Below are 25,740 nucleotides of genomic sequence, written 5' to 3'. Positions count from 1 at the left end.
ATTGACCTAGTCGATCTGTTCTTGTTAGACCAGTTGGTAGCCTGCTTAGACCAAAGTATGGTCACCACATTCGACTACCTGTAATATCTAGGTCGGATTCTCAACCTAGGAGGAATCTTCTTTAAAACCATGAAGAAAATACTTGGGTCTGATCATAGGTAAATCCAGAAAAGAGTATTTGTACCCCAGGCTAAGATCAGCGCCATAAAGGAACTGATTTAGGTAGTCGAAGCACGATCATTTTCTCCTATTCAACTTTGTGTGAGGTTGTCGGGAAAGATGGTGGCTTCAGTTTGAGGCCGTTCCTTATGCTCAGTTTAATTCTAGACTGCTGCAAAACAGTATCCTATCGGCTTGAAACAAAGAGTTCAAGCTCTACCTTCCCAATGTGCCTGACTCAAAAGCCTATGGCCACATCACCCTGATAGCGCTCAATCTCATCTGATCTTGGAGGCTAAGCAGGGTCGGTCCTGGTTAGTACCTGGATGAAAGACCACCTGGAAATATCAGGTGCTGTAGGCTGGGTGCGCCAGAGCCTCAGTTTATGGTTTACATCCAAAAAGTCTACAAAGGGGAAAATCCTTCCTTCAGTTACCTGGGAAATAGTAACAACATATGCAAACCTTTTTTTGTTTAGGTTGGGGGACAGTCCTGAAAGAGGCAGCTGTCCAGAAGAAGTGGCCTAGATCAGAAATGGTCTTTCCCATTAACATTTTAGGGCAGAACTCTTGGTCCTGGGGGCATGAATGTTTAGTTTAAGGTATTTGTCCTGCTAGGATTCAATCCGTATATGCCACAGCAATTGCCTATATTAATCACCAAGGGGGCACAAGAAGTTGTTTTCCCTGAGAAAGGTGAATCTTATCCTATCTTGGGCAGAAAACAATATACTTTGCCTATTGGCAGTTTTCATTCTAGGGATAGAAAGTTGGCAGGCGAACTACTTAAGTGGCCAGCAGTTGTTCCAGGGAGAATGGTTCCTTCACCCCGATATCTTCTTGTCTATATGTCAAGGATGGGGGATCCCAAACATAGATCTGTTTGCGTCAGGATCAACAAAAAGATTAACAACTTTGTGTCAAGAACAAAGGATCCGCTAGAATGCGGAACGGATGCCTTGCTATTCCCGTGAAATCAGTTCTCACTGATTTGTGCTTACACTCCTATTCTGCTTGCATCCACGACTTCTTCACAGGATCAAGTAGGAAGGGAAGTCATTGATTCTTGTAGCCCCCAGCGGGGTCCAGGAAATGTTGGTATGCAGAGATCGTAAAGATGACATTAGGGGACCCATGGACCCTACTTTCATGGCCAGACCTTCTCTTGCAAGGTCCGGAGTTCCATCCTACTTTACAAATGCTAAATTTAATGGTTTGGCTCTGAAGAAGCGTGGGCTGTCAGGTTCGGTAGATTTCTACCTTGGTTGATGCAGAGCCAGCCTCCATGGTTATATATTATGGAGTCTGGGAAACATATGTCTCCCGGTGTGAAACCAGGAGCTGCACCCAGGAAATAAGTCCAGGTAGAGTCCTTGATTTTTCTGCAGATGGGGTGAAAAATAAAGCTGGCCTTGAGTGCTTTCTAAGGACAGGTCTCGGCCTTATCGGCATTATTTCAATGACCACTTGCTTCGCATTCTTTGATGCATAACCTTTTTCAGGGGGTAACACGGCTTAATCTCCGGTTAAGTAACCCCTGAACCCTTAGGACTTAAATTTAGTTTTGTCAGCATTACAAAACAGCCTTTTTCTGGGCTAATACGGCATATTCCCTTGGTCCTTTTTGACAAGGAAAACTATTTTTTCTGGTAACCATATCTGCTGCAAGAAGGGTATCAGTATTGGCTGCTCGTTCTTGTAAAGACCCACATCTTTATTGTTCACAAGGATAAGGTAGTATTGCATCCTCATCCTAACTTTTTACCAAAGGTAGTATCAGGTTTTTACTGTATCTATACCAGGATATTGTTCTACAGTCTTTTTTCCAGAACCCTGTTCTTTGGAAGAAAAATCAGTAAATTTTTTCTGATGTGGTGAGAGCAGTCAATGTCTACTTGCTCAGGTGATTGCTCAGATTCAGGAAACTGATTTTTTCGTTCGTGCTGCCTGAAGGTCCTAAAAGAGGACAGGCAGTATCAAAATCTACTATTCTAAATAGATTCGACAAGTAATCGTTCAAGCTTATGGTTTAAAGAGGTGGATTCCACCCTCTCGAATCAAAACGCACTTCTCTAGGGCTGTTAGTCCTTCCTGGGCAGTGCATCACCAAGCCTCCATGACTCAGATCTGCAAGGCCGCAACTTGATCTTCAGTCTATACATTTACCAGATTCTATCAAGTAGATGTAAAAGGTCATGAGGATATCGTCTTTGGGCGCAGGTTGCAGTATAAGTCCTCTAGTCTCTTATTGCCCTACTTTTTGTTGTGTCTCCCTCCCTTCAGTTGGCATTGCTATGGGACATCCCACATAGTAACTACTATGGCTCTGTGTCCCGTGTTGTACGATAAGTGTGACAGACATAGCCAGAACAGAGGCTGTTGGAGAGTTGTACGATAAGAAAATAGGATTTTTAAAACAGCTTACCTGTAAAATCCTTTTCTTTAAAGTACATCACGGGACAGAGGTCCCTCCCTTCTTTGGTATACACGTGTATGGCTCTGCTAAAAAACTGAGATACTCCCAGTAGTGGGAAGGGTTATATAGGGAGTGCACTTTTTATCTTGGGGCGTGCCAGTGTCCATCACCTGAAGGTGGCCTATAACCCACATAGTAACTACTACAGCTGTGTCCTGTGATGAACTTCAAAGAAAAGGATTTTACAGGTAAGCGGTTTTAAAAATCCTATTTTTTTATCTGCCCAACAACAAAATGGCCAAAAAAAAAAAAAAGCACAAAAAATGCAAAAACGCAAATGGCAGTAAAATCACGTTTGCAAAAATCAAAAATTCACAGCAAAAAGCACTGCAGAAACAGATCAAAAGCAAACTGCATAGGTGTGCACCGTGCCTTATGCTGGCCACACGGATCAATTTTCAGACGAGAATATTCATACGAAAAATCTTTGTACATTCGCTGAATGAAAGAATGTTGTTTTAAAATTTCACTTGCTTTTAACATTCTGTTTTAAAATGAATGTAATTTCTGAACAAAAACCACATACGCTGTCTAAATATTCCTTTGACCAAGAAGTTTTCTATTATTTCTAAATTTTCCAGTCACTGTGGTTGAAAACAAACGTCGATTTGACCCCACTAACGATTAGAAAATCGAACAAACATTCTTAAAATTACATTTTTTTTTTGAAGGAAGACATTGTTTTTGTATGGCCAGCATATAATTTATTACAGTTCTGTTTGAAAATCTGCACAACAGTCTAACTTTTTTTTATTCTTTTAAATAAATTTTTTTTTATCTCTGAGTCTGATGATATTTACCAGCTGCAACCTCTAATATAGTATATACAGTATATCTCTTCTGTCTGTTATTCTCAGAGTAGATTAGAAATTTTGCTCCCTAACCATATAGTTGGATATTTATATTTACCACTGCATAGAGATATTTAAGAATAAATTGCCCTTTTGTTTAAACTTTACATATTAACTAAATTATACACCATACTTTTTTTTTTAAGGTTATTAACCGATTTATCGAAACAACAATTGGCCAACTAATCGATTATGAAAATAATCGTTAGTTGCAGCCCTAATATAATGTATAATTGCAAGTCAAAGTGATGGTGGACCATAATGGAATATACAGTATTTTGGCAGAAGTTTGTGCTTGTTCAATTAAGCTTTGACAAAAAAAAAAAAACTGAAAAACCGATTGGCTACCATGCACAGCTGCACCAGATTCTGCACTCTCCAATTTTAGTAAATCAACCCCATAGTGTATTTATAGCTGTTAAAGGAATTGTAAAGTCTCATGTTTTTTCACCTTAATGCATACTATGCATTAAGGTGAAAAACCTTCTTTGCTGCCCCTAGAGCCCCCCTTTTCTTACCTGAGCCCATCCGTTCCAGCGATGTGCACGAGCCAAGCGGCTCCAGCCGCTGTCTCTGTCCTCACTGGTTGGATTGATAGCAGCGGGAGCCACTGGCTCCCGCCGCTGTCAATTAAATCCAGTGACACGGGAGTGGGGCCGAGTGTCAATGGACGCAGCAGCGGGTCTTGGGAGCGTGCCTGCATAGGTGCCCTCATGGAAAGTAGGCTCTCCGTGGTGCCACCCGATGAAGTGGAGGAGCCAGGAGCGCCAACGTGGGACCCAAGAAGAGGAGGATCAGGGCTGCTCTGTGCAAAACCCTTGCACAGAGCAGGTAAGTATAACATGTTTGTTACTTTGATAAAAAAAAAATATTCAAACCATTACAACCCCTTTAATCTAAAGCACATCTAGATGTGAGGAACGTATTTAATAAATGCAATAATATGCTTCTTTAGTCACAGAGCAGTGTGGTTACTACTACCTGTGCCTCTATGTACTCAATATTATATGGTCCTATCCTACTAATTTATCAACAAATGTACTAGTATGTATTATACTAGTCACAAGTCCCTGCCCTAAGCAGACTTAATGATTATGCCATAGTCTTACAGACACACATAATAAGGCTATTTTGGCTGGAAACCAATGAACTAAACTTACAAACATGCAGAACACACAAAATCCATTCAGCTTCCCATGCCTAAAAATACAGGGATATGAACTGTAGGGGATCTGGGTGATTATAGGCAGAGGAAGTTGATTTGTATATTGTATCTTTTTTTAATATTGCAATTGCAACTTGCAGTAAGCAGTGTGACCTGTAGAAAAGTGTAGATATCTCATTAAAGCTACAGTAGGAGGAAACATGATTACTATTATTATTATTGTTATACAGGATTTATATAGCGCAAACAGTTTACGTAGCGCTTTACAACTTGACCACTACAATTTAAAGATTTTCACTGGACACTTTCCCCAGTGGGCAGAAACTCACAAAATATACTCCTGCTTCAATGTTCCACATGCAAAATAGACCATCATGGATTTATATAAATAAAAACAAACAAAAAAAACAAAACACACAAACCATACAGCACATACACTACATAAAGTAGTAAGAGACTTAATGAAATGTATAACACGTGACAGAAATGGATAACAATGTACAAAGCTGTGATGGGAAAGTTTAGTATTTTAGTGACAAATATTTACTGGTTTGTTCATATGTGATAACAGCTAATTAGATACGAGATATTAGCATGGAATGGACGTGTTTCTGGCTTATACATGCTCTACTTCTTTTCTCTGTGGTATGTGTTAGATGGAATGGAACAATGAAGAGGCCAGCTTACCCTCTTCAGGCTGAATGGTGAAGTCATCTTGTCCCCCATCTTGAGCCTCTAGGCAAGTTGCAGGTACCCAGCCCTGCTCATCTGCCGTGCTAACGAACCACCAGCCTAAAACCAATAAATATTAATATATACTAACACGTTAATGCTTCGCCATAACACAAAATGGTCAATTTCTCTAATGACATGCTGCAGGGCCCCCAAACCTAAGTTAAAGTGCAACTTCAATTTAAAAGGGAAGTTCCGCTTTTCCTCCTCCTCACCCTCTCCTCTGCCTCTATTGAAGGTTTTTTTTTGAGGGAATGGATACATACTTTTGACAGGTACCCGCTCCCACTTCCCAAGCTGGTCCAACCCCCCCCCCCCCCCCCCCCATCACAACTATGTCGCAGGCCCCTGAAGGCTGCGGGCCATTGAGAAAGTGCAGTGCTACTCGTGCATGCACAGTGGGAAGCCAGCTGTGAAGCCGAAGAACATCACAGCCAGCTTCCCACATCCAAGGTGGCAGCGCTGGAGACCTAATGGCCAGCGAATAATGTATATTGTAGATCAGCATCTGACTGTGAATTTGTGCCACATCCAAAATTATTTATACATAACAGCAAAGGGGGTTCCCTAGTGGTGGACTTTTCAGGCACATGTAGCAATCATAAAAGGAGGTATACTTGGTACAAATATAATTTATTGAATTAACATAATAAAATATGACAACAACTGTAACATCTATTATTAGGAATGTAAATCCATCAGTATTACAATCGTGTATATACAGAGTTTTGAAGCAGTACTTTTTCACCCAACGTGTTTCGGAGTCAATTAAACTCCTTCCTCAGGGGTAGTGTACGCTTTAAATGGTTATTAAACACAGTATTGGCTGAATTGACATTCCATAAGATTTGTGATTAAAAACAACGACAGTGACAAAGTCTGTCTGCCCAGTATGCTCTTGATTCCAAGATGAACAAACATCTATGTGTTGGAGATGATGTAAACAGGTAGAAGTGGGTTTTTTTACTCCACCAAGAGTATATATATGTTCTCTTCAAAAAGAAAAGAAAAGCCCAAGAAATTTGGGCGTAAACTAAATGCTTGAGGCTCCACTGAGGCCGAGAGGCAAATCCTGAAGGTGGCTCAAAAGTTGATGTTCATAGGTGTATCTATTGATAGATGACATGAGAGTGAATCGGATCAAGTAGCTGTTCAGGCTGGTAACATCCCGCAGTGTGTGGAGGATGCTCCCTTTGCTGTTATGTATAATGGCCAGCAAAGAACCAGCCCAGGGCAGCACAGCGCTGGATCCTTGGACTGGTATGTGCAGGTTTATTAAAAGTCAGCAGCTGCAGTATTTGTAGCTGCTGACTTTTATTTTTTTTCTAGAGTGAAGTTCCTCTTTAAGCAAGGGCAATACTGCTCAAGGCCTCTGGCTTATCCTCTTAAATTATATCTTCATCACACTTGTTAAAAAAAAAGATAAACAGGAAACAAGTAACCTGCAGGTTCAATCACTCTTCACCTAAAATATTTAAAGTGGAACTTCACTGCATCTGAGCACCGCAAACCAAAAATGCTATTTAATTCATTTTTTAATATTAAAAGCAAACGCCCCCATCCATTCATGTCTCCAAGTTTTATTTTCCAGTGAAATCACTTTGAAAAACACCCCCTAGCACTTCTGGCTGTTGCTAGCTGTTGCTGTTGTTAAGGTCAGATGATTCATGTAACATTTACTTTCTGGAATCCATCTGCCCTTAGCTCAGGCATGCAGACAGGAGGTTGTGCTTACCTGAGAAAGCCCCTCCTCCCCTCCTGAAGACTCCTGGGATGTATGACATACTTTGCCTAGGCCAGAAACCAGGAAGTAACTGAAGAAATACTAATGCTAGCAGCATAAGGATTACAAATTGTCAATGTTGATTGAGAGAGTGAAGTTCCACTTTAAAGACAAGAAATAGGTTTCTGCTGGAGTGGAAAATAGAAACTTGTGCCTTACCAGACTCATTTTTCTCAATGATATCCACCACTTGTCCAACTCGCAGGCTGATTTCTGAGCTCTCTTGTTCGTCATATGGAGCCACCACTACATACTGGTCAAGGACCAAAGGATCAGCTGATGACGAGTCTACACCTGCCCAACAGAACAAACAAGTTCATATACAATGAACACTTTCAGTTAGGAGGTAAGATTATGTGAGAATAATATTACTCAAAATTAAGAGTATGTAAGGGCAAAAAGCAAAAAAAATTATCTTCATTATGATACAACATAATATGTATACGGTTTTGGTGCACGTAAAAACATGTGTGAAATGTGTGATGACATAGGTCAGCAGCACTAAAGTCGGCTATACATGAATACATTTTCCTGATGAAACTGACATCCCTGAATTGAAAAATCAAAGTAGCTAGGTGGAAAATTGTCATCCTAACAGACAGCACCTGCATCCAACCAGGTACTCAGGTTTTTCAACAGCTGGCAGTGCCACTGTCAAATACAGTAGCTGCAGGAGATTCATCCATTCTCATTGAGTAGTACAGATGGAAACACTTACCGTATATACTCGAGTATAAGTCGTTCCGAGTATAAGTCAAGGCCCTAATTTACCACAAAAAAATGGGAAAAACTTATTGACCCGAGTATAAGACGAGGGTGAGAAATGCACAGCTACTGTAAGTGGAAAAGAGGGTCAACAATGCCCATTTGCAGCCTCACTGTGCCCATTTACAGCCTCACTGTGCCCATTTGCAGCCATAGGTCCCCCGAACTTCAAACTCGGTAGTTAGGGGTTCCTAGATGCCCCCTAGCTGCAGCCAAAATTTGGGGTCTCTGAACCCAAAGGGTCCCAAAATGACATTGCTGCAGATGGACACAGTTGACCGAATTTGGGACCCCGTATCTTGGGGCCACTTAGTGCTAAGAACCCCAAATTTGGTGTGCAAACCCAGTGGAACTAGAACCATAAAATACCCAAAGCTGGGGTTTCTAGCATCAAGTGGCCTCAAGATACAGTGCCCCAAAAATCGGTTCAGAAAATGTCAAGCACTTTTCTGTAGCAGAGAATGACATTTTCCGAACCGATTTTAGGGCCCCGTATCTCGGGGCCACTTAGTGCTAGGAACTCCATCTTTGGATATGTTATGGTACCAGTTCAACTGGGTTTGCACACCAAATATGGGGTTCCTAGCACCAAGTGGCCCTGAGATACGGGGTATCAGTTCGGAAAATCAAATTTTTTGCTGCAGAAAAGTGCTTGACTCCAGTATAAGTCGAGGGGGGCACTTTCAGCACAAAAAAATGTGCTGAAAAACTCGACTTATACGGTATACATGTGTGTGGCGAATCAGCTTAAAATGGAATACAAAAAAAAAAAAAAAAAAAAAGCTGACAGGTATAGTTTTTAGGACAGAAGAGTCCCTCTTGATAGGATAACTGCTTCTCCTTGATGGTCAGTGTTAATATACACTGAGCAGTGCATGCACAGCTCAGCGTACATTTACAGCACTGCTCTGTGCCAAGATGATTCAACTCCTGTGCAGGAGTGATGCTTTTGTGGCCTAGACCATCAAGTGGCCTGACAGTCCAAACACAGAAGGAAGAACGGGAGCAGATGGACACATCGGTGACCAGTGGGTGCACTGACAGCACAACACTGAGTGCCGGTTCACATTAGAAGCGGCACGACTTGCAGGTCGCCTCACCGAGGCGACCTGCACACGACTGCCGGGGCGACTTGCAAGACGACTTCTGTATAGAAGTCTATGCAAGTCGCCCCCAAAGTAGTACAGGAACCTTTCTTCTAAGTCGGAGCGACTTGCGTCGCTCCGATTAGAACGGTTCCATTGTACAGAACGGGAGGCGACTTGTCAGGCAGCTAGGTCGCCTGACAAGTCGCCCCCGTGTGAACCGAGCCTGAAGGGTAGGTGAGGTAAGTCTGACATAATGTGTCAATATGCTGACACTATACTAGCACATTATGGCTAATGGCTCTTGAGCACCCCCCCCCCCCCCCCCCAAAAAAAAAAAAAATATTGAGGAACACTGAGTTTAATCCTGCTTAAAGGCTGTGTAATATTCAAAAACAAAATTAGACCAGACCCAAACATGAAAAAAGATACTTTAACATTGCCTCCACAATATACATAGAATTGCTTTCCTCTGGTAAAATAAAATAATGCTATAAATCAGAATAGAACATGACAGGCAGATTAATCCTATGTGATAATTTAATCCCTAATCTGTTATCACACACAATTTCCATGTCTGTGCAGTTTCGTTTAAACACCGCTAGAGGGCACCATTGAACAACAAGTACTATGACCCAACCGCTTTGGATTTCCCTAAGATTGCAGTACAGTAGTTTTAATATTTACTTTTTCTCACAGATAGCATCTGAACCACTGATGTAATGGTTTATGGAAACCCCAATTTTTGGTAAAACCTGATGTCACAGATACAATATAAACCTTTCTATTGTAATATGCAGCAAAGCTTGTTATTTTTACAAGAGTGCCGAAATATCTAGAACTTTGTTTAGGTTGCCTTTCTTCCCACAGTTGTTCCTGTGTAACAATGCGGTGTCATAATGCAAACACTGTACATCAAGATCACAGAGAGAGTGGTTTGCCTTAGTGCACAATATTGGGCACAGCACAACCCAATAAAAGTTTATGAATGTACAGTATAAACTGACTGGCACAAATGAAAATTTCTCTTTAGGCTTCATGCACACTGGGCATTTGCTCAGCTCTTCTCAACTCCAGGATAAAAGCATCCGTAAAAAGTACGCGTTTTTTCAATTCATTGGGCAGTATATTTATTCTGGCCATTAAAATGAATGAATGTTCAAGCTCTTGAGCGCGTTAAGGTGTGTCAGTGTTTTTTCTGCCAAGATGCCGCTCCTTCTTGTGCGTTTTTTTCTGCCCCCAAACTCCTGTAAACACCTATGTGTGCATGGACACATAAGCCAACATTGAGGGGTGTTTAGAGGCAGAAAAAAAAAAGTAAAACGCTGCTAAATCCAGTGTTTAAAGGCCCCGTACACACTGAGTGTTTGCCTAGTTGTTCTAAACACCAGAAGAAAACCAGCATCAAGAATGCGCCTAAAAATGCTTGGGTGTTCATTAAATTCGTTGGCCAGAATATTCATTTACTCTGGCCACTGAAATGAATGCTGAAGTGCTTGATGAATGCACTTAGGCTCGATTCACACCTATGCATGTTGCTTTTGAGCATTTTTGGAGGTTTTTTTTCATGCTTGCCACGTTTTTGAGCAGCGTTTTTGCTGCATTTTTGCCGCGATTTGCGATTTTTTTTTTTTTACAGTTTTTTTTTACAGTCTAAAAAAAAAATTAAAAAAAAATTAAAAAAAAAAAAAAAAAAACGGCGAAAACGGTGCAAAAACGGTGCACTTGCGTTTTTGATGCTTGTCCATTGAAATCCATTACATGCAAAACGCTGCTTTTTGCATGAAAAAAAGTCCCCGACCCTTTCCAAAAATGCAGAGAAACAAAAAGGCATTGATGTGAACATGTTCCATAGGAACCCATGTTAAAAAATTCCCGTGCATTTCTGCAAAATGCAAAATGCATCAAAAAAACGCGCTAGTGTGAATGGAGCCTAAGACCCGTCTGGCATTTTTTCTGCCAAAACGCTGGTGCTCCTGAATGCGCTTGCAGTGGGGGTGCCTCTAAACTCCTGAAAATGTGTGAATGGATGCATAGGCTAATCATGGGGGGGGGGGGGACACGCCTATAAAAAGTGCTGTTTAAAACATCCCGTGTGCATGAGGCCATACTGTTAAAATGGAACCCATAATCCAACGGTGGACTGATTTTCCAGAATTCCCATCCCCTTGCTTCTGTTATTGGCTTAATATCTCTCCCAGAAGACCCTCTGAATCCTGAGGTTGAAGACAATTATATGAAATGTAGCATAGAGATCGTTGCATGTCCTTCCATTTACTGTACTGGGAGTTTCTTCCATGAGATACCTGCATGTATAAAGGGGTTCCAACGTTAATTGGATTGATTGTGCATGTATTGTTTAGGCAGTCGAGAGGGCAACAGCCATCAAAATTTACAGGGCCTTTCACCTATTACTCTCAACTCCAAAGATTCAGTTCAAACTAAATATCTTAATCTTTTATAAACTTTTTTCCATTGTTAGGACAAGGTCCTCTGGCACCTATGCCAACGTGCCCCACAGCGGAGATGGATGGCGGTTGCAAGTCCACATATAATGTGGCCAGCCGGGTTCAACAATGAAAGCTGCAGTTCATCATCCTGAAGGATACACTTTTTGGTCTACAGTAAGCCGAATGAAATGGAGGGGCATGTTCTGACATGGTTTAACCAGTGTGATTTAGTCATAATGAGCACAGTGAAACAAAGCTAGGCTTTCATTACCATTATTATAACCAAAATATGTTCTTCAATCTAGTAAATAAAGTAAACTTAAGCAGATCTTCACCTTGAAATGAAAGTTTCCTCCTATCCACCCTTCATCCCCTCCCCTACACTAATAGGGCACTTTTCTGGCTATTTACCATTTTTCAACTTAAAGACTTCTATTCCCCCCCCCCCCCCCCCCCCCAAAAAAAAACAAAAACTGACCTGTTGAGCTGTGCTTTTACCACCCCCACTACTCCCTTAAGCTGCAAAGGCAGCGGACAGGGTGCATACATTTTGTGGCAACTAAGCAATGCAGGCTTTACTGATTGCCAAATGCGACTCATTCAACTGATGTGAGGCATTTTTTAGGGGTTAAAACAGGCAGTGAGGAAGCAACATAAACACCCTTTGAAGAGAAATCTACTACAGATCACTCTTCAGGAGTGTAATGCTAATGTAAACAAGCCCTAAATTTACATATGAAAAGGGCAAAAAAACGATTTAAGGGAAGAAGGGGGAAAAGGGAATTGGAAGTAAATTGGGGTTAATCAAAGGATGTAATAAGCAGTGCTCTACTGCTACTTTGATACCCAGTACACTACATTCTGTGTATCAGGATTTCCTGACACAGAACAAAGATGGTGGTCATACTAGCAGCTGTGCGGAATTACACTAAGAGTTCTGCTTTCTAAGTAGATTCTGCAGGTTTTTTTTTGACAGCCTGGTCCTGCAAAGAGCGCCAGAGATGGCCAGGGAGAGGCAGAGGTAGGAGAGACTAAGACACCAGCTTTACTCCCACCACTGCCACACCCAATGTAGGGGGCCTTCTGTCCTTGCCTGGCTCAATATCTGCATAGTTACAAAAAATGAATAATACAGGCAGTCCCTGACTTACGAACACCCGACTTACGAACGACTCCTACTTATGAACGGCCTCAATGCTGGCTGCTTGTGCTCCACGCTGGTCCTGGATACCTCCAAGCAGCTATCTTGCCACATTCCACACTGCAGTACTTCATGTACTGCATGGCCAGAAGAGCCCCAGAAGCGCCCAAACCATCCCACATCCCTGCACAGGCGGACGCCGGAACATCCCACATCCCTGCACAGGAGGAAGTTACACTTACAAGTAGTGTTCCGACTTACGAACAAATTCCACTTATGAATAAACCTACAGTCCTTAATGTGTTCGTAACCCGGAGACTGCCTGTACATGTTTCGATTTTTACATAACCTGAATTGTGACTGGTTCTCTTTAAATGTCTGTTCATTGCCCAAATGCAACTGGCTTGGAGTAAACCATTTAGTGCTTTTTTGATAAAAACTCTTGAAGTCTTGCAAGTTAAACTGTAGTGAAAACTTCCACACAGCTATGGCGTTAAACTAGAAAGATGAGCTTGCTTATTGTCATGAACAAGACCAAAGGACCACTAGAAGGTCTATAAGGCTCCCATGCAGTCCTGGTGCTGCCTACCACTGAAGTAGATGACTACTGTGCTAATGTACAAAGTACCTATGTAAATAAATGTGGGTGTTTTAGGAAAAATATTAAAATAAAAAAAAACTATAGATGTAAATTGCCATTAAAGAAAGGCCACCATTCGTTATGAGTATAATTGAAATTCTAAGCCTTTATGAAAGTTTAATCTGCGCCTTCCTCTTAAGGTAAATATGATATGATCTACATTTGAAAAATGTACTAATTTCTGGAGTAAAAATTAGCTGTATACAAAAATCAGTCATAGGGCCAAAACAGCAACTTACTAATAATCTTAGGATTACAATACTGGCAACACATTCCTAGGTATACCCCATGATGATTTATTTCTAGTCAGTTCTCAAAGATGAACCCAGTTAAAATACCCATGAACTATCTTACCTGCCAAAATATTTGTAATTCTGTCCAGCCACTCGTAGGATCTAGACACCCTAAGCCACCTAAGACTGATTAACTTGCAGCTTAAGGTGACCTTACTTTTCTCCTCTACAGTTGAGAGACACAGCATGGTCAGCCATTCAGGATGAGCTTCAGGTTCAGGCTGAACCCTGCCTGTCCACAGTTTGCTGAACGGGTGAACAAATTAGCTATATTTGCCCTGTTAGTTTTCTAATATTAAAACTCTTTCAATGATCCGGGTGTTTATTTTTAATTTGTTTATTATTTGCTTTCTACTTTTGATGATGGAGTGAACTTCTCTGAACCTGGAAGCCCCCTTTTATAATAAGGAGGCTCTAAGATAAACCCTTGTTCCTTTGTGAATTAGTACTGTATATATAGTATTCCATGCTACTCATTAAGCAAAGAAAAATAGAAATAAAAAACCACCATGGAAATTTTTTTTAATAAATATCCTCTGGTGTAACTCAACATCAATGATGTAGTTCAGTGATGCCGATCCATGTGAATCATGATGAGTGACACCTTGATGATGTTATCTTACCACCACAATGATGCTGCCCAGCCACTATTTCTGATGCTGCTGGTGGGAATCCCGGTTGATGAAAATGATCATTATCAGATTTGATAAATAATGTCACCAAGGATATGCACACCATTTATGATCAAGCCTGTGGGGTTCTGCCATTTAACCGAGGCAATGCTACCAGATCTCCTGGTTTATTGACAAGCAAGACTGTGGGGATCTGTCATTGAGCAGCAATACGTCACTTTGAAAAGGTATACATCCTATTACTTGGCAACTTTATGTGCAGATTTAAAGTGTTAGTTCACCTTTTTTAGAAAAAAAATAATAAAAGTGAACAAATACTCTACAGCTTTATCCACCCCCCCCCCCCCCTCATACCTCCCGGGACCCCAGTGCACTTCACTTATTGGGTTATACAGTTTCTCAGTTCATGTAGCCCGGTGCAGTGGTCCTGGGGTTTGAAAACTTCACTGTTTTTCTTCTTCTTTCCCTAGGGACACTGGGATGGATCAGAGCAGTTTTAATTGCTCAGTGCTGGCATGTGACCACGCTGACCAATCAGAACTGCTTCGATCCATCCTAGTGTCCTTGGCGAAATAAGAGCGCGGTATTAAAATGGTAAAAAAAAGTGTTTCAGCGGGCTGAGGAGGTTGTAGGATGTTAGTTCACCTTTACATTTTTTTCTGAAAAGCTGAACACTGTAAGGCCTCCCCAAAGCATCCTATTTAAAGGATGTGTATTTTTAATGCTGCCCTTTAAGGTCTCCCTGTTAAATGCTATTTAAAAAATACATCTTTTTGCAGTGGTACATATCCCCTATGGCAGTGCCTAGCTAGCCATGCCTTTTTTTTATCAAAAGCTTGTAAATCAACTCTGCAAAAAAATAGGGAAAAAGGATTTGGCTCCCATAGACCTTTATGGGGTCCTTAGCTATGCTGTAGTTTAGCAGAGTTTTTTCCCCAGTTTTGACGAACCTAACTTTGCCAGTTTGCTCATCCCTAGACAGCAATCTGCCCTATCCTGTGGCCTCACAAGGTGCAAAAGCACACTGATGAGTCCATAATTTGCTCTCTCTTCTCTTCAGGTATAGAGACCAAAGTCCTGATTGACTACTGTTTAGAGAATTACAGTGGAAACGGAAAGTATTCAGACCCCCTTACATTTTTCACTCTTTGTTATATTGCAGCCATTTGCTAAAATCATTTAAGTTCATTTATTTCCTCATTAAAGTACACACAGCACCCCATATTGACAGAAAAACACAGAATTGTTGACATTTTTGCAAACTGATTAAAAAAGAAAAACTGAAATATCACATGGTCCTAAGTATTCAGACCCTTTGCTGTGACACTCATATATTTAACACAGGTGCTGTCCATTTCTTCTGATCATCCTTGAGATGGTTCTACACCTTCATTTGAGTCCAGCTGTGTTTGATTATACTGATTGGACTTGATTAGGAAAGCCACACACCTGTCTATATAAGACCTTACAGCTCACAGTATGTCAGAGCAAATGAGAATCAGGAGGTCAAAGGAACTGTCTGAAGAGCTCAGAGACAGAATTGTGGCAAGGCACAGATCTGGCCAAGGTTACAAAAAAAGTTCTGCTGCACTTAAGGTTCCTAAGAGCACAGTGGCCTCCATTATCCTTAAATGGAAGACGTTTGGGACGACCAGAACCCTTCCTAGAGCTGGCCGTCCAGCCAAACTGAGCTATTGGGGGAGAAGAGCCTTGGTGAGAGAGGTAAAGAAGAACCCAAAGATTACTGTGGCTGAGCTCCAGAGATGGAGTTGGGAGATGGGAGAAAGTTGTAGAAAGTCAACCATCACTGCAGCCCTCCACCAGTCGGGGCTTTATGGCAGAGTGGCCCGACGGAAGCCTCTCCTCAGTGCAAGACACATGAAAACCCGCATGGAGTTTGCTAAAAAAACACCTGAAGGACTCCAAGATGGTGAGAAATAAGATTCTCTGGTCTGATGAGACCAAGATAGAACTTTTTGGCCTTAATTCTAAGCAGTATGTGTGGAGAAAACCAGGCACTGCTCATCACCTGTCCAATACAGTCCCAACAGTGAAGTATGGTGGTGGCAGCATCATGCTGTGGGGGTGTTTTTCAGCTGCAGGGACAGGACAACTGGTTGCAATAGAGCAGAGTTTCCCAACCTGGGGGTCGGGAGCCCCTCAGGGGTCGAATGATGATTTGCCAGGGGTCACCAAATCTTGGGCTGTTCCTTAAGCCCACACTGCTCTCCCAGCCTTTTTGTGGCTGCCCAGCTGGGCTGTTCCTGGAGCCCGAGGCCGCCCACTCAGCCTCTTCGCAGCCACCCATTCAGTTCATGGCATGGCCGGGGGGGCAGACACTAGAGGTCAGCTGACTGGTGAGGAATGTGAAGTGGGAGGGGCTGGAGGAGACCCTGTCTCCTGATTTCGGCATAGGTGTCACTGCTACAGGACACCACAAAGTCAGAGACACAGTGAAGCCGGTGACACAGTGAGTAACACTACCTGTGATTATAGTCGCCATTAAATGTCCCCACTACAGTTCTCAGATCAGCAGATGACCTTCATCAAGAGCACCTAAGTTGGCTGATCAGAACTCCCCCCAGTGCTGCCACTGATCCCACCCCCCACCCCCACTAAGAGAAGGAATAAAAATAGAGAATACATGGAAGGGGAAGGAACAAAGAAAAAGGGAGAGAAAGAATAAGAGAAAGAACAAGAAAGACGGCTAGAGAGGGATGGGGAAAAAAAAAAAACAAGAAATTGGGATAGAGAGAGATAAAAGGGAAAGAAAGGAGAACAAAGAGTGGTACATTCTAAAATGTACTATAAGGGGTTTTAACACTGTACGAGTGGAAGGGACTCAGGGAGCGCTATATGTCCATGGGTTAGGGGCACAAATTACTTGTCTTGCTTTGTGTGCTGACAACCCATGCTACGAAAATAATTTTACTGTTAGGTGGTCCCCACAACTTGGGAAATTTTATCAAGGGGTCACAGCACTAGAAGGACTGAGAACCACTGCAATAGAGGGAAAGATGAATGTGGCCAAGTACAGGGATATCCTGGACGAAAACCTTCTCCAGAGTGCTCAGGACCTCAGAGTGGGCCGAAGGTTTACCTTCCAACAAGACAATGACCCTAAGTACACAGCTAAAATAACAAAGGAGTGGCTTCACAACAACTCCGTGACTGTTCTTGAATGGCCCAGCCAGAGCCCTGACTTAAACCCAATTGAGCATCTCTGGACAGACCTAAAAACGGTTGTCCACCAACGTTTACCATCCAACCTGACAGAACTGGAGAGGATCTGCAAGGAGGAATGGCAGAGGATCCCCAAATCCAGGTGTGAAAAACTTGTTGAATCTTTCCCAAAAAGACTCATGGCTGTATTAGATCAAAAGGGTGCTTCTACTAAATACTGAGCAAAGGGTCTGAATACTTAGGACCTTGTGATATTTCAGTTTTTCTTTTTTAATAAATCTGCAAAAATTTCAACAATTCTGTGTTTTTCTGTCAATATGGGGTGCTGTGTGTACATTAATGAGGAAAAAAAATGAACTTAAATGATTTTAGCAAATGGCTGCACTATAACAAAGAGTGAAAAATTTAAGGGGGTCTGAATACTTTTCATCCCCACTGTACATATATATGATATCAGGACAAATTCAGGGAGGGATTTATGTAATAAAAATTTTAGTTTTAAGGAATACAAAGCTATATTATATAGCGTTTTCTAATCCATGTCTTAAAAAAAAAAAATTAGTGGGTCTGAATACTTTTCGTCCCCACTGTACATATATATGATATCAGGACAAATTCAGGGAGTGATTTATGTAATAAAAATATTAGTTTTAAGGAATACAAAGCTATAAATTGGCCTTTTCTAATCCATGTCTTAAAAAAAAAAGGAAAAGAAAAACACATACTCATTGGGGTTGATTTACTAAAGACAAATAGATTCTGCACTCTGAAAGGGCATATGCTCCACAGCTTAGTAAATGGTGGAAAGCTCTGGTGCCTTCCATCATCCAATCATGTGCAAGCGAAAATGCGTTTTTTTTTTTTTTTGTCCTTGCAAGTGAAGGTAAATCTTCACCTCATTTACTAAGCTCTGGAGCAATAGCTCTTGCAAAGTAAATCAAGCCCATTATCTCTCCTCTCTCTTTTTAAATTAAAGCAGAAATAAAAATAGGAGTGGGAGTACTTAGGTAGGCTGCAATTGCATGCAGACCACCCTCGGTAATGCCCACTTATGACGCGGAGTATCCATGTCTGAAAGAACTGTGCATGAAGGGGGCCAGACCATGGACTGTAAGGCTGTGGAACAAAGTGCTGTATGATGCTGGACATCTTCCTGACATCAGCCAGGAAATGAGGCGAGCTCTGTCCGACTTGCTGCAGCTTCTAAGGCACACTACATGAGTTGGCATGTTCTCCCTGTGTTCGCATGGGTTCCTTCCCACACAAGACTTACCGGTAGAATAACTGGCTCCTTGTCTAAACTGGCTTTAGTATGGGTATACTTGGCTTTCCATATGTGTTGAAACATGCCAGTCTCAAGCCAAGAAAATGGGGAGGGTTAAGAAAAGACCTGGCAATCTACAACCTAAAACAATTTGCAAAGAAAACTCCATGAAAAAAGTATTTTAAACACCTCAGATATGATGCCCAGAGAGATGGCCCTCTAAAAAGGATTTATACATTTACAACATATGGATAAACATCAGGAGAGGGGCTGGGAGGTCCAAGTATTACCAGGGATTGTATCCAGTAATAGGTCACAACAGGCCAATTTTAATATGACCCTGGAGTCATGTGGCCACACACTTCCACGTACCACAAAAATGATCTAGATCAGTAGTTCAAAATACAATTTTCTACATGGGACCTCAAAATGAAAATAAGGCTCCAAAGGCACGTGTACATGAGTTTCATTTAGTGTTTGAGCTACTTTTCCTACTCATGCAGCACAAGTGGTAGGAACAGTATCTTAAAGAAGCCCAAAGCAAATCCACGAGCAACTAAAAGAGCTAAAAAAATAACTCAAAAGCAAAATTACATCAAACTGCATTTGACTAGCTTCAAAATCTGATACCCGAGCCAAAATCAAATGGCTCCCAGATTTGACAAGACAGCGTAACCTTCCATTTAAGGGCAAGATCATTCCACTACAAAATGTACTGCACAGGGCTTAGCAAGCCAAGTAATGTTCTTACCGAGTTTCCTTCTTCCAATGGGCTCTCTGAAAAAGAAATAAAAAAACTGTTATTAGCACTAGCTAAAAATATCAATGGCATGTAAATATTTTTTTATTTCCCCAGACACAATGATTTAGCTGCAATTAATTCATCAGAATTAACTAATCAGACAAGGACTGATATCAAACATCAAGGGTGCTGTGGATCTAGTGCAATAGTTGACAACCAACCCTAATTTTTAGGTGGTTTTCAAGATGGTTCTTAGTAGTGATCAACTACACAAAAAATCCATACTTTTCTGTATGCTGCACTCAGTTATCTGTAATTGGTCTTTTATGTACTCAAACAGCTTTTAAAATGCTGCATAACTATATTTGAGGATAAAAATGTACGACTATGGGCTTAATTCACTTCACTAAAGGTTATTGCATGTAATATTTAGGACATGTATCCAAATATCTCATGTGATAATGAAAAGGTGAATTCACTATAGGTTTATGCGGTATTTACCGCAAAAACAGGGAATGCTCTGTAAATACCGCATAAAGCTCTCTATTCCCCCACAGCAAACACAAACATCCATTAAAAAAGTTGTGGTCTAGCCACACACTATTTAATGAATACTGGCTGGTTGCTAAAGGAGCTGGCACTTGCCAGAGTCCTTAACAACCAGTGAATAGCTGGTTGTTAAGGAGCCAGCACCCACTGCATCCTTAACAACCAGCAGCTGTGCCATGTATGGTAAAGAACTTCACTGGGTGGCCCTGCCCCTTGTGACATTGACCTCACCCCCTTGCTTACTAATGCAGCGGGGGAAACAGTGCATCAGTCAGGTAGTCAGCAGTTGCATTGGGGGGGGGGGAGTGTTTTTTCATTCATGCAGGCGGCGGTCATGGTGACGGACCATGGCTGTACACTGGGGAACATTGGTGGGGCGGGGGAGGCTGGGATCTGGGAGGCCCCTTGTTAACGTGGCCTTCCAGATTCTGATAAGTCACCCTCTGGCACTCCTACAACCACTGGGCCAGGGTTTTAGGGAAGAGGCCTTTGTCCTTAACATGGGGGCAAGTTGCTTTGCCAGGGTGACCCTGCTCCTTGTGACATTAACTCCGCCCCCTTGTTTACTAATGCAGCGGGGGAAACAGTGTGTCAGTCGGCGTGAGCCAAGCGTAGGCAACAGTCACGTTGGCTGGGTTTTTTTATGTGCAGGCAGCGTTCAATGTGATTCAGGATTGATGTGCATTGGGGAACATTGATTGGGCGGGGGAGGCTGGGATCTGGGGGGCCCCTTGTTAACGTGGGCTTCCAGATTCTGATAAGTCACCCCCTGGCACCCCCACAACCACCAGGGTTTTGGGGAGGAGGCCCTTGTCCACATTAACTAGGGGGCAAGACCCCCCCCCCCCCACATGTTGAGTGGATTGTGGCCTGGCATGGTTCAGTAAGCGGGGAGGGGAGCTGTATGCTTTCCTGGCTTGCCAAGCTGCATGCTTGGATAAGAGTCTGGTAAGGATTTTGGGAGGAGGAGGAGTTGTAAGAATACAACTAAATGTTTCAATTCTTGCTGCAGCCTGTTTGCAGTAAAATTATGTGAAAAAAATGCATGTTAACTACGGCAAAAAAATAAACATAATGTAGGATATTTAAAAGAGATGTATAGGGTTTTTTTTTTTTAGATTCATACTTACGCACACTGCCAATCTTTCACTTCTCACAGCTCCATGAACAGAGAGCGACTGTCAGTCAGCGGCTCCCTGCCCTGCGCCCCCCCCGTGCTCACTGAAGCACTGAACTGTGGAGGGGGCGGGAGCGGCTGGCTGAGCCGGGTGCCGGTCCAGGGATCTGGGCAGATCCCGACTCTATGGTTGCGATAACGCCCGAGCATGGACCGACTCTGACGTCAGCAGAGAGCGGACTTCAGCCCGCTCTCTGCTGAAAATGGCTCACAGGAGTGCAAAACAAACTGCACTCCTGTAATCCACAGGTGACGTACAGCCAAATGAGCTTTGGCTGTACTTCAATTTTAATGTGCTTTTTTTGTGAATTTCAGATTCCTGTGTTAAATACTGTATTATTTTAAATGTAAATATTCATGTGGTAATGAACTCTTAGCCCCTGGTCACACTAGTGCGCTTGCCATGCGATTTGACAGTTCCAAATCTCATGACAAGTCGCACCCCATTGCTGGCAATGGAACTGTTCAATGTGCCACAACTCATGTTGCAGCGATTGTCAGAAAGGTTCCTCCACTACTTTTTACTGATCTTATTGTGATTTGCATAGACTTCTGTTAAATTAAGTTGCAAGCCGCAATGAAATTGGCAGTGCAAATTGCACTGATGTGCGGCTTTGAAATCATGCTGAAGTAGCGCGATTTCAAAGCTGCAGCGGTGTGAACCAGGTGTGTGAATTAGGCCCCATTTTACATAAGTGGATTTAGCCTGATTTTCCCTCTGTTTTGGCCAAATGTCACGACCATGGAAATGTAAATAAGACAAATACATTCTTGCTTACTAAACAAAAATATACAAAAAAAAGTAACTGTAAATACTGTATTTCTTCTGGAATTGTTGCAGGGTACGTTTAATGAAACCAGCTCTGCAGCAAAGTACAATATTTCCTACAAAGTTTAGCATTTCAGCCAAAGAAAAGCATCCCACCCCCAAAAAATTAGAGTAGGTCACCGGTTTCCCCTGGTTTGCAGCTGTGTCACTGGAGACAGCTGAATATTTTCCTAGTAGTGTAGATCATCAAGTAGGAAATCCTGAATAACAGCCAAATGCCTTGTATTTAATACACTTCACAAATGTCTATCCATTTCTATACATTTTCCTGGCTATGAAAAATGTGTGAAAGTGATTTGACTGAAAGCATAAATACACTGACTGATGACAGATGCTGTACTAGAGTGCACATTCTTATCCACTCATTAACTGGAACAAAATAGTGTTTGATTAATGCAGCTGGTCTTCACAGTCTACAAGATTTTACCGTAGAACTCTGCCTATGTGAAGTTGTCCAAAAAACTTGGGGTACGACCAATTTAAGTAACTGGACTACAGAGTTGAATAAGGCTACATGTACACTGGACGTTTCTTAACCTCGCCAGAACGCTGGAACATCACAGCTAGTAATCCACGTTTAAAAACATGTGTTTAGAAGCGTTTACAAGCTGCGTTTAGCCGCGTTTGCATTCAGGAGCGTTTACTAAAGATAACCTCAAGAGACCCTCCCAAATGATTAGAAAGCACTAAAAATATTTATTAACTATTTCAGCCATTCTGTGAGAGAACAGTGTGAGTAGCAGCTGAGAAAGCGTGCTTGTTTGTAGCTAGCTGTTATTTTTTGGTTGGTTTGGTAATATGGATGATGAGCATGTGTGAGGAAATGCTCCTGATGTTGCTTTTACTGAGGCTCCAAAGACATAGAAAATTGCGTGAGAGGACCAGAGTTCATCGCTACTGGACACATCCATTGATGGCTCAACGCATGTCCACAGGATACTTTTCTAATATGTATGTTCAGGTGCGTAATTACCCAGAGAATGTATATTGTACGGCATAATTGGCTGATGAGGGGAATATCACATGGTATATCAAGCTTGCTTACGGTGACAACTGAGATTTTGGTGTGGTTTTAGCATTTTCCAGGCTCAAAAGTAATAAATAAAATGTTTTCCTTAAAAAATGCTACTAGACGAAAATGCGCCTAAACGCGGGCAGCCGCGTTTGGCATTTGAAATGCCTCTAAACTCAGCTTCTGAACGCATTTTTTTGGGTTCCAAAAAAAGCCTCTAAAACGCAACTGCCTAGAAATGACTATAAACGACCCTGTGTACATGTACTGATAAGATAACATAGAGGAGAGTTCAGGAGCAGCTGAAAAAAATGCCAAACTTCTCCTAAATGTCCGTTTACCAGCAGCAGTGTACATGAGGCCTTAACTGACAGCATGTCAATAGAAATTATTCCGAGTACATATTTACAGTTCCTGCGAGTACAACACATTTTACTATACTGATGCAGAAAATATGTTAGAGCAGTTCAGCAACATCACAAGTCATGGACAAACTACAGGGGTTGGCCAAAATTATGTAAACAAGTATGGTAAAACAACAAAATAGTTATCAAATATGGCGTTGGACCTCCTTTGTCAACCAAAATGGCCTTAGCCCACTCAGCAACATGTTAAAACAAAATAAAGTCATGTGGGCGTAATGCCGGCCATACATGGTTCGAATTTCGAAAGGATTTTTGTACGAATTTCGCACCATTAGTGGACTGCAGCAACGGCTGATTTTCGCGCAGCAATCAAATTTGAGGAATCGGAAATTTTTAGAAAAACAAACTATTTTCTAATCAATGATGGGAGAATCGTGCGAGAAATGTAATAAGAAAAGAAAATTTACAGAGAGAAAAGAAGATTCCCGCCCACGAAAATTCTTTTCTGTAGCAACGTGAGGTGAAATTGAAGGCTTGGTCGGCCGAATTTGGAAAATCAATGGTGGCAACATCGGATCACAAAAAAAAAACGAACTTTCTGATTTTGAAAAGAAAATTAGTTCGAAATTCGACCGTGTATGGCCTGCTTAATGCAACGTGTACGGCTCCGAAACCGGAGGTGATGCGAGATACCATGCAAATGCTGAGTATACACCAGATTACATGCATTTTTTACTGTTATTGATGGAAGATGCTTTCTTCACATAATAAAGGGTTGTTGTTTGACATTTTACACTATGGGAGGCATTTTTATTTTGTTCTAACATGTTATTGAGCGGATGCATTGGAGATTTAAAGGGACCGCAGGTGTCTTAAAGGGACCATTACCTGAATAACTCTGGGAATTGTATCTATTGGAGGAGGACAGCAGTGGAGCAGAATACAGGTTTACTGAATATTATTCAAAGGCTTGTCTGTATTTTTCCTGAGGTGAGAGTTCTGAGTGCATTGTTTATTTATGTTACACATGAATACCGTCTAACCAGAAGAAGGTGGTTGCTATTTTCAAGAAACTATTAGATGAGCACCTGAACGACCCCAACATACAGAGATATACAAGGTAATACTGACATATAATCACACACATAGGTTGGACTTGATAGACTTGTGTCTTTTTTCAACCTCACCTACTATGTAACTATGTATATACAGCACGCTGGGAGCGTGGACTTTATTTTAACCCATATATGACCTCACTATAGTCACTATTATCACTTGCACTTTATATTGGACTATTATGAAGAATTGATATTTGTATATATGTCGTTAATTGTTTTTTTGATATTTTATTCCTTTTCACATTTTGGATTTAGGCTGCGCAACCCTACTCTACACTATTATCTTGCCACATTGTGGGAGCACAGTCCAGGATTGCATCAACACACGCGCTTTTTTTGTTGAATCATTATTCATTTGACAGCTTTGCAATACTTGATTCCATACACACAACGCAGAGGTTCACATTACTGAGTTTTTTTTCCATATTTTTGTCCAACCCTGTTATTTTCTGGTAGTACTATTTTTAGCCACCATTTTCATTAATTATCTGGTGTACAGATTACCACTGTTGACTACACATTGAACCTAGTTTGCAAAAGACATTTTTAGTGATATTAAAGTGTTAATTGCTGTAATTCAGTCACATAAATCATATTTATCATGCCACTGTATTTTATTTTTATCTAATTACTTTGCAATCTGCAGGGAAAGATCCTTGGGAGGTGCCTTATTCTGCTCATGTATGCTCTCTACAGTAGTCCCAATAGTGTTTAGCAATAGGGGGACATGGAGGAGGAAGGAATGATGGAGCATGAGGGAGGGAGAGAGGGAGGATGAGAGAGGGATGCTGGAGGATGAGAGAGGGATGCTGGAGGATGAGGGAGGGAGAGAGAGGAATGATGGAGGATGAGGGAGGGAGAGAGAGGAATGATGGAGGATGAGGGAGGGAGAGAGAGGAATGATGGAGGATGAGGGAGGGAGAGAGAGGAATGATGGAGGATGAGGGAGGGAGAGAGGGAGGATGAGGGAGGGGGAGAGGGAGGATGAGGAATGATGGAGGATGAGGGAGGGAGAGAGAGGGATGATGGAGGATGAGGGAGGGATGATGGAGGATGAGGTAGGGAGGGATGATGGAGGATGAGAGAGGGAAAGAGAGGGATGATGGAGGACGAGAGAGGGAAAGAGAGGGATGATGGAGGACGAGAGAGGGAAAGAGAGGGATGATGGAGGACGAGGGGGGGAAAGAGAGGGATGATGGAGGACGAGGGGGGGAAAGAGAGGGATGATGGAGGATGAGGGAGGGAGAGAGAGGGATGATGGAGGATGAGGGAGGTAGAGAGGGATGATGGAGGATGAGGGAGGTAGAGAGGGATGATGGAGGATGAGGGA

At 41.9% G+C, this 25,740-nt stretch overlaps 1 protein-coding gene and 1 pseudogene across 3 annotated transcripts in view; one reads left to right on the top strand and one right to left on the bottom strand.

The window, feature by feature from the left end:
• The window catches only part of SH3PXD2B (SH3 and PX domains 2B), a 296,070-nt gene that overhangs the window by 29,293 nt on the left and 241,037 nt on the right, over positions 1-25,740 (bottom strand). For 2 of the 3 annotated variants that reach the window (XM_073620589.1, XM_073620590.1), the window contains exons 6-8: positions 19,370-19,395; positions 7,325-7,459; positions 5,338-5,442 (exon numbers count right to left, since the gene is read on the bottom strand). In XM_073620589.1, the coding sequence (XP_073476690.1) occupies positions 5,338-5,442; positions 7,325-7,459; positions 19,370-19,395 (266 nt within the window). The remainder of the gene's footprint in view (positions 1-5,337; positions 5,443-7,324; positions 7,460-19,369; positions 19,396-25,740) is intronic. The other variant, XM_073620591.1, reaches the window with a different exon arrangement.
• LOC141135896 (5S ribosomal RNA) lies at positions 404-522 on the top strand (annotated as a pseudogene).

Source organism: Aquarana catesbeiana, linkage group LG03, assembly GCF_042186555.1.
Source record: "Aquarana catesbeiana isolate 2022-GZ linkage group LG03, ASM4218655v1, whole genome shotgun sequence".
NCBI classification, from domain to species: Eukaryota; Metazoa; Chordata; class Amphibia; order Anura; family Ranidae; genus Aquarana; species Aquarana catesbeiana.
The sequence above is the reverse complement of the archived record's forward strand: the minus strand, read 5'-3'. Positions and strand labels throughout refer to the sequence as shown.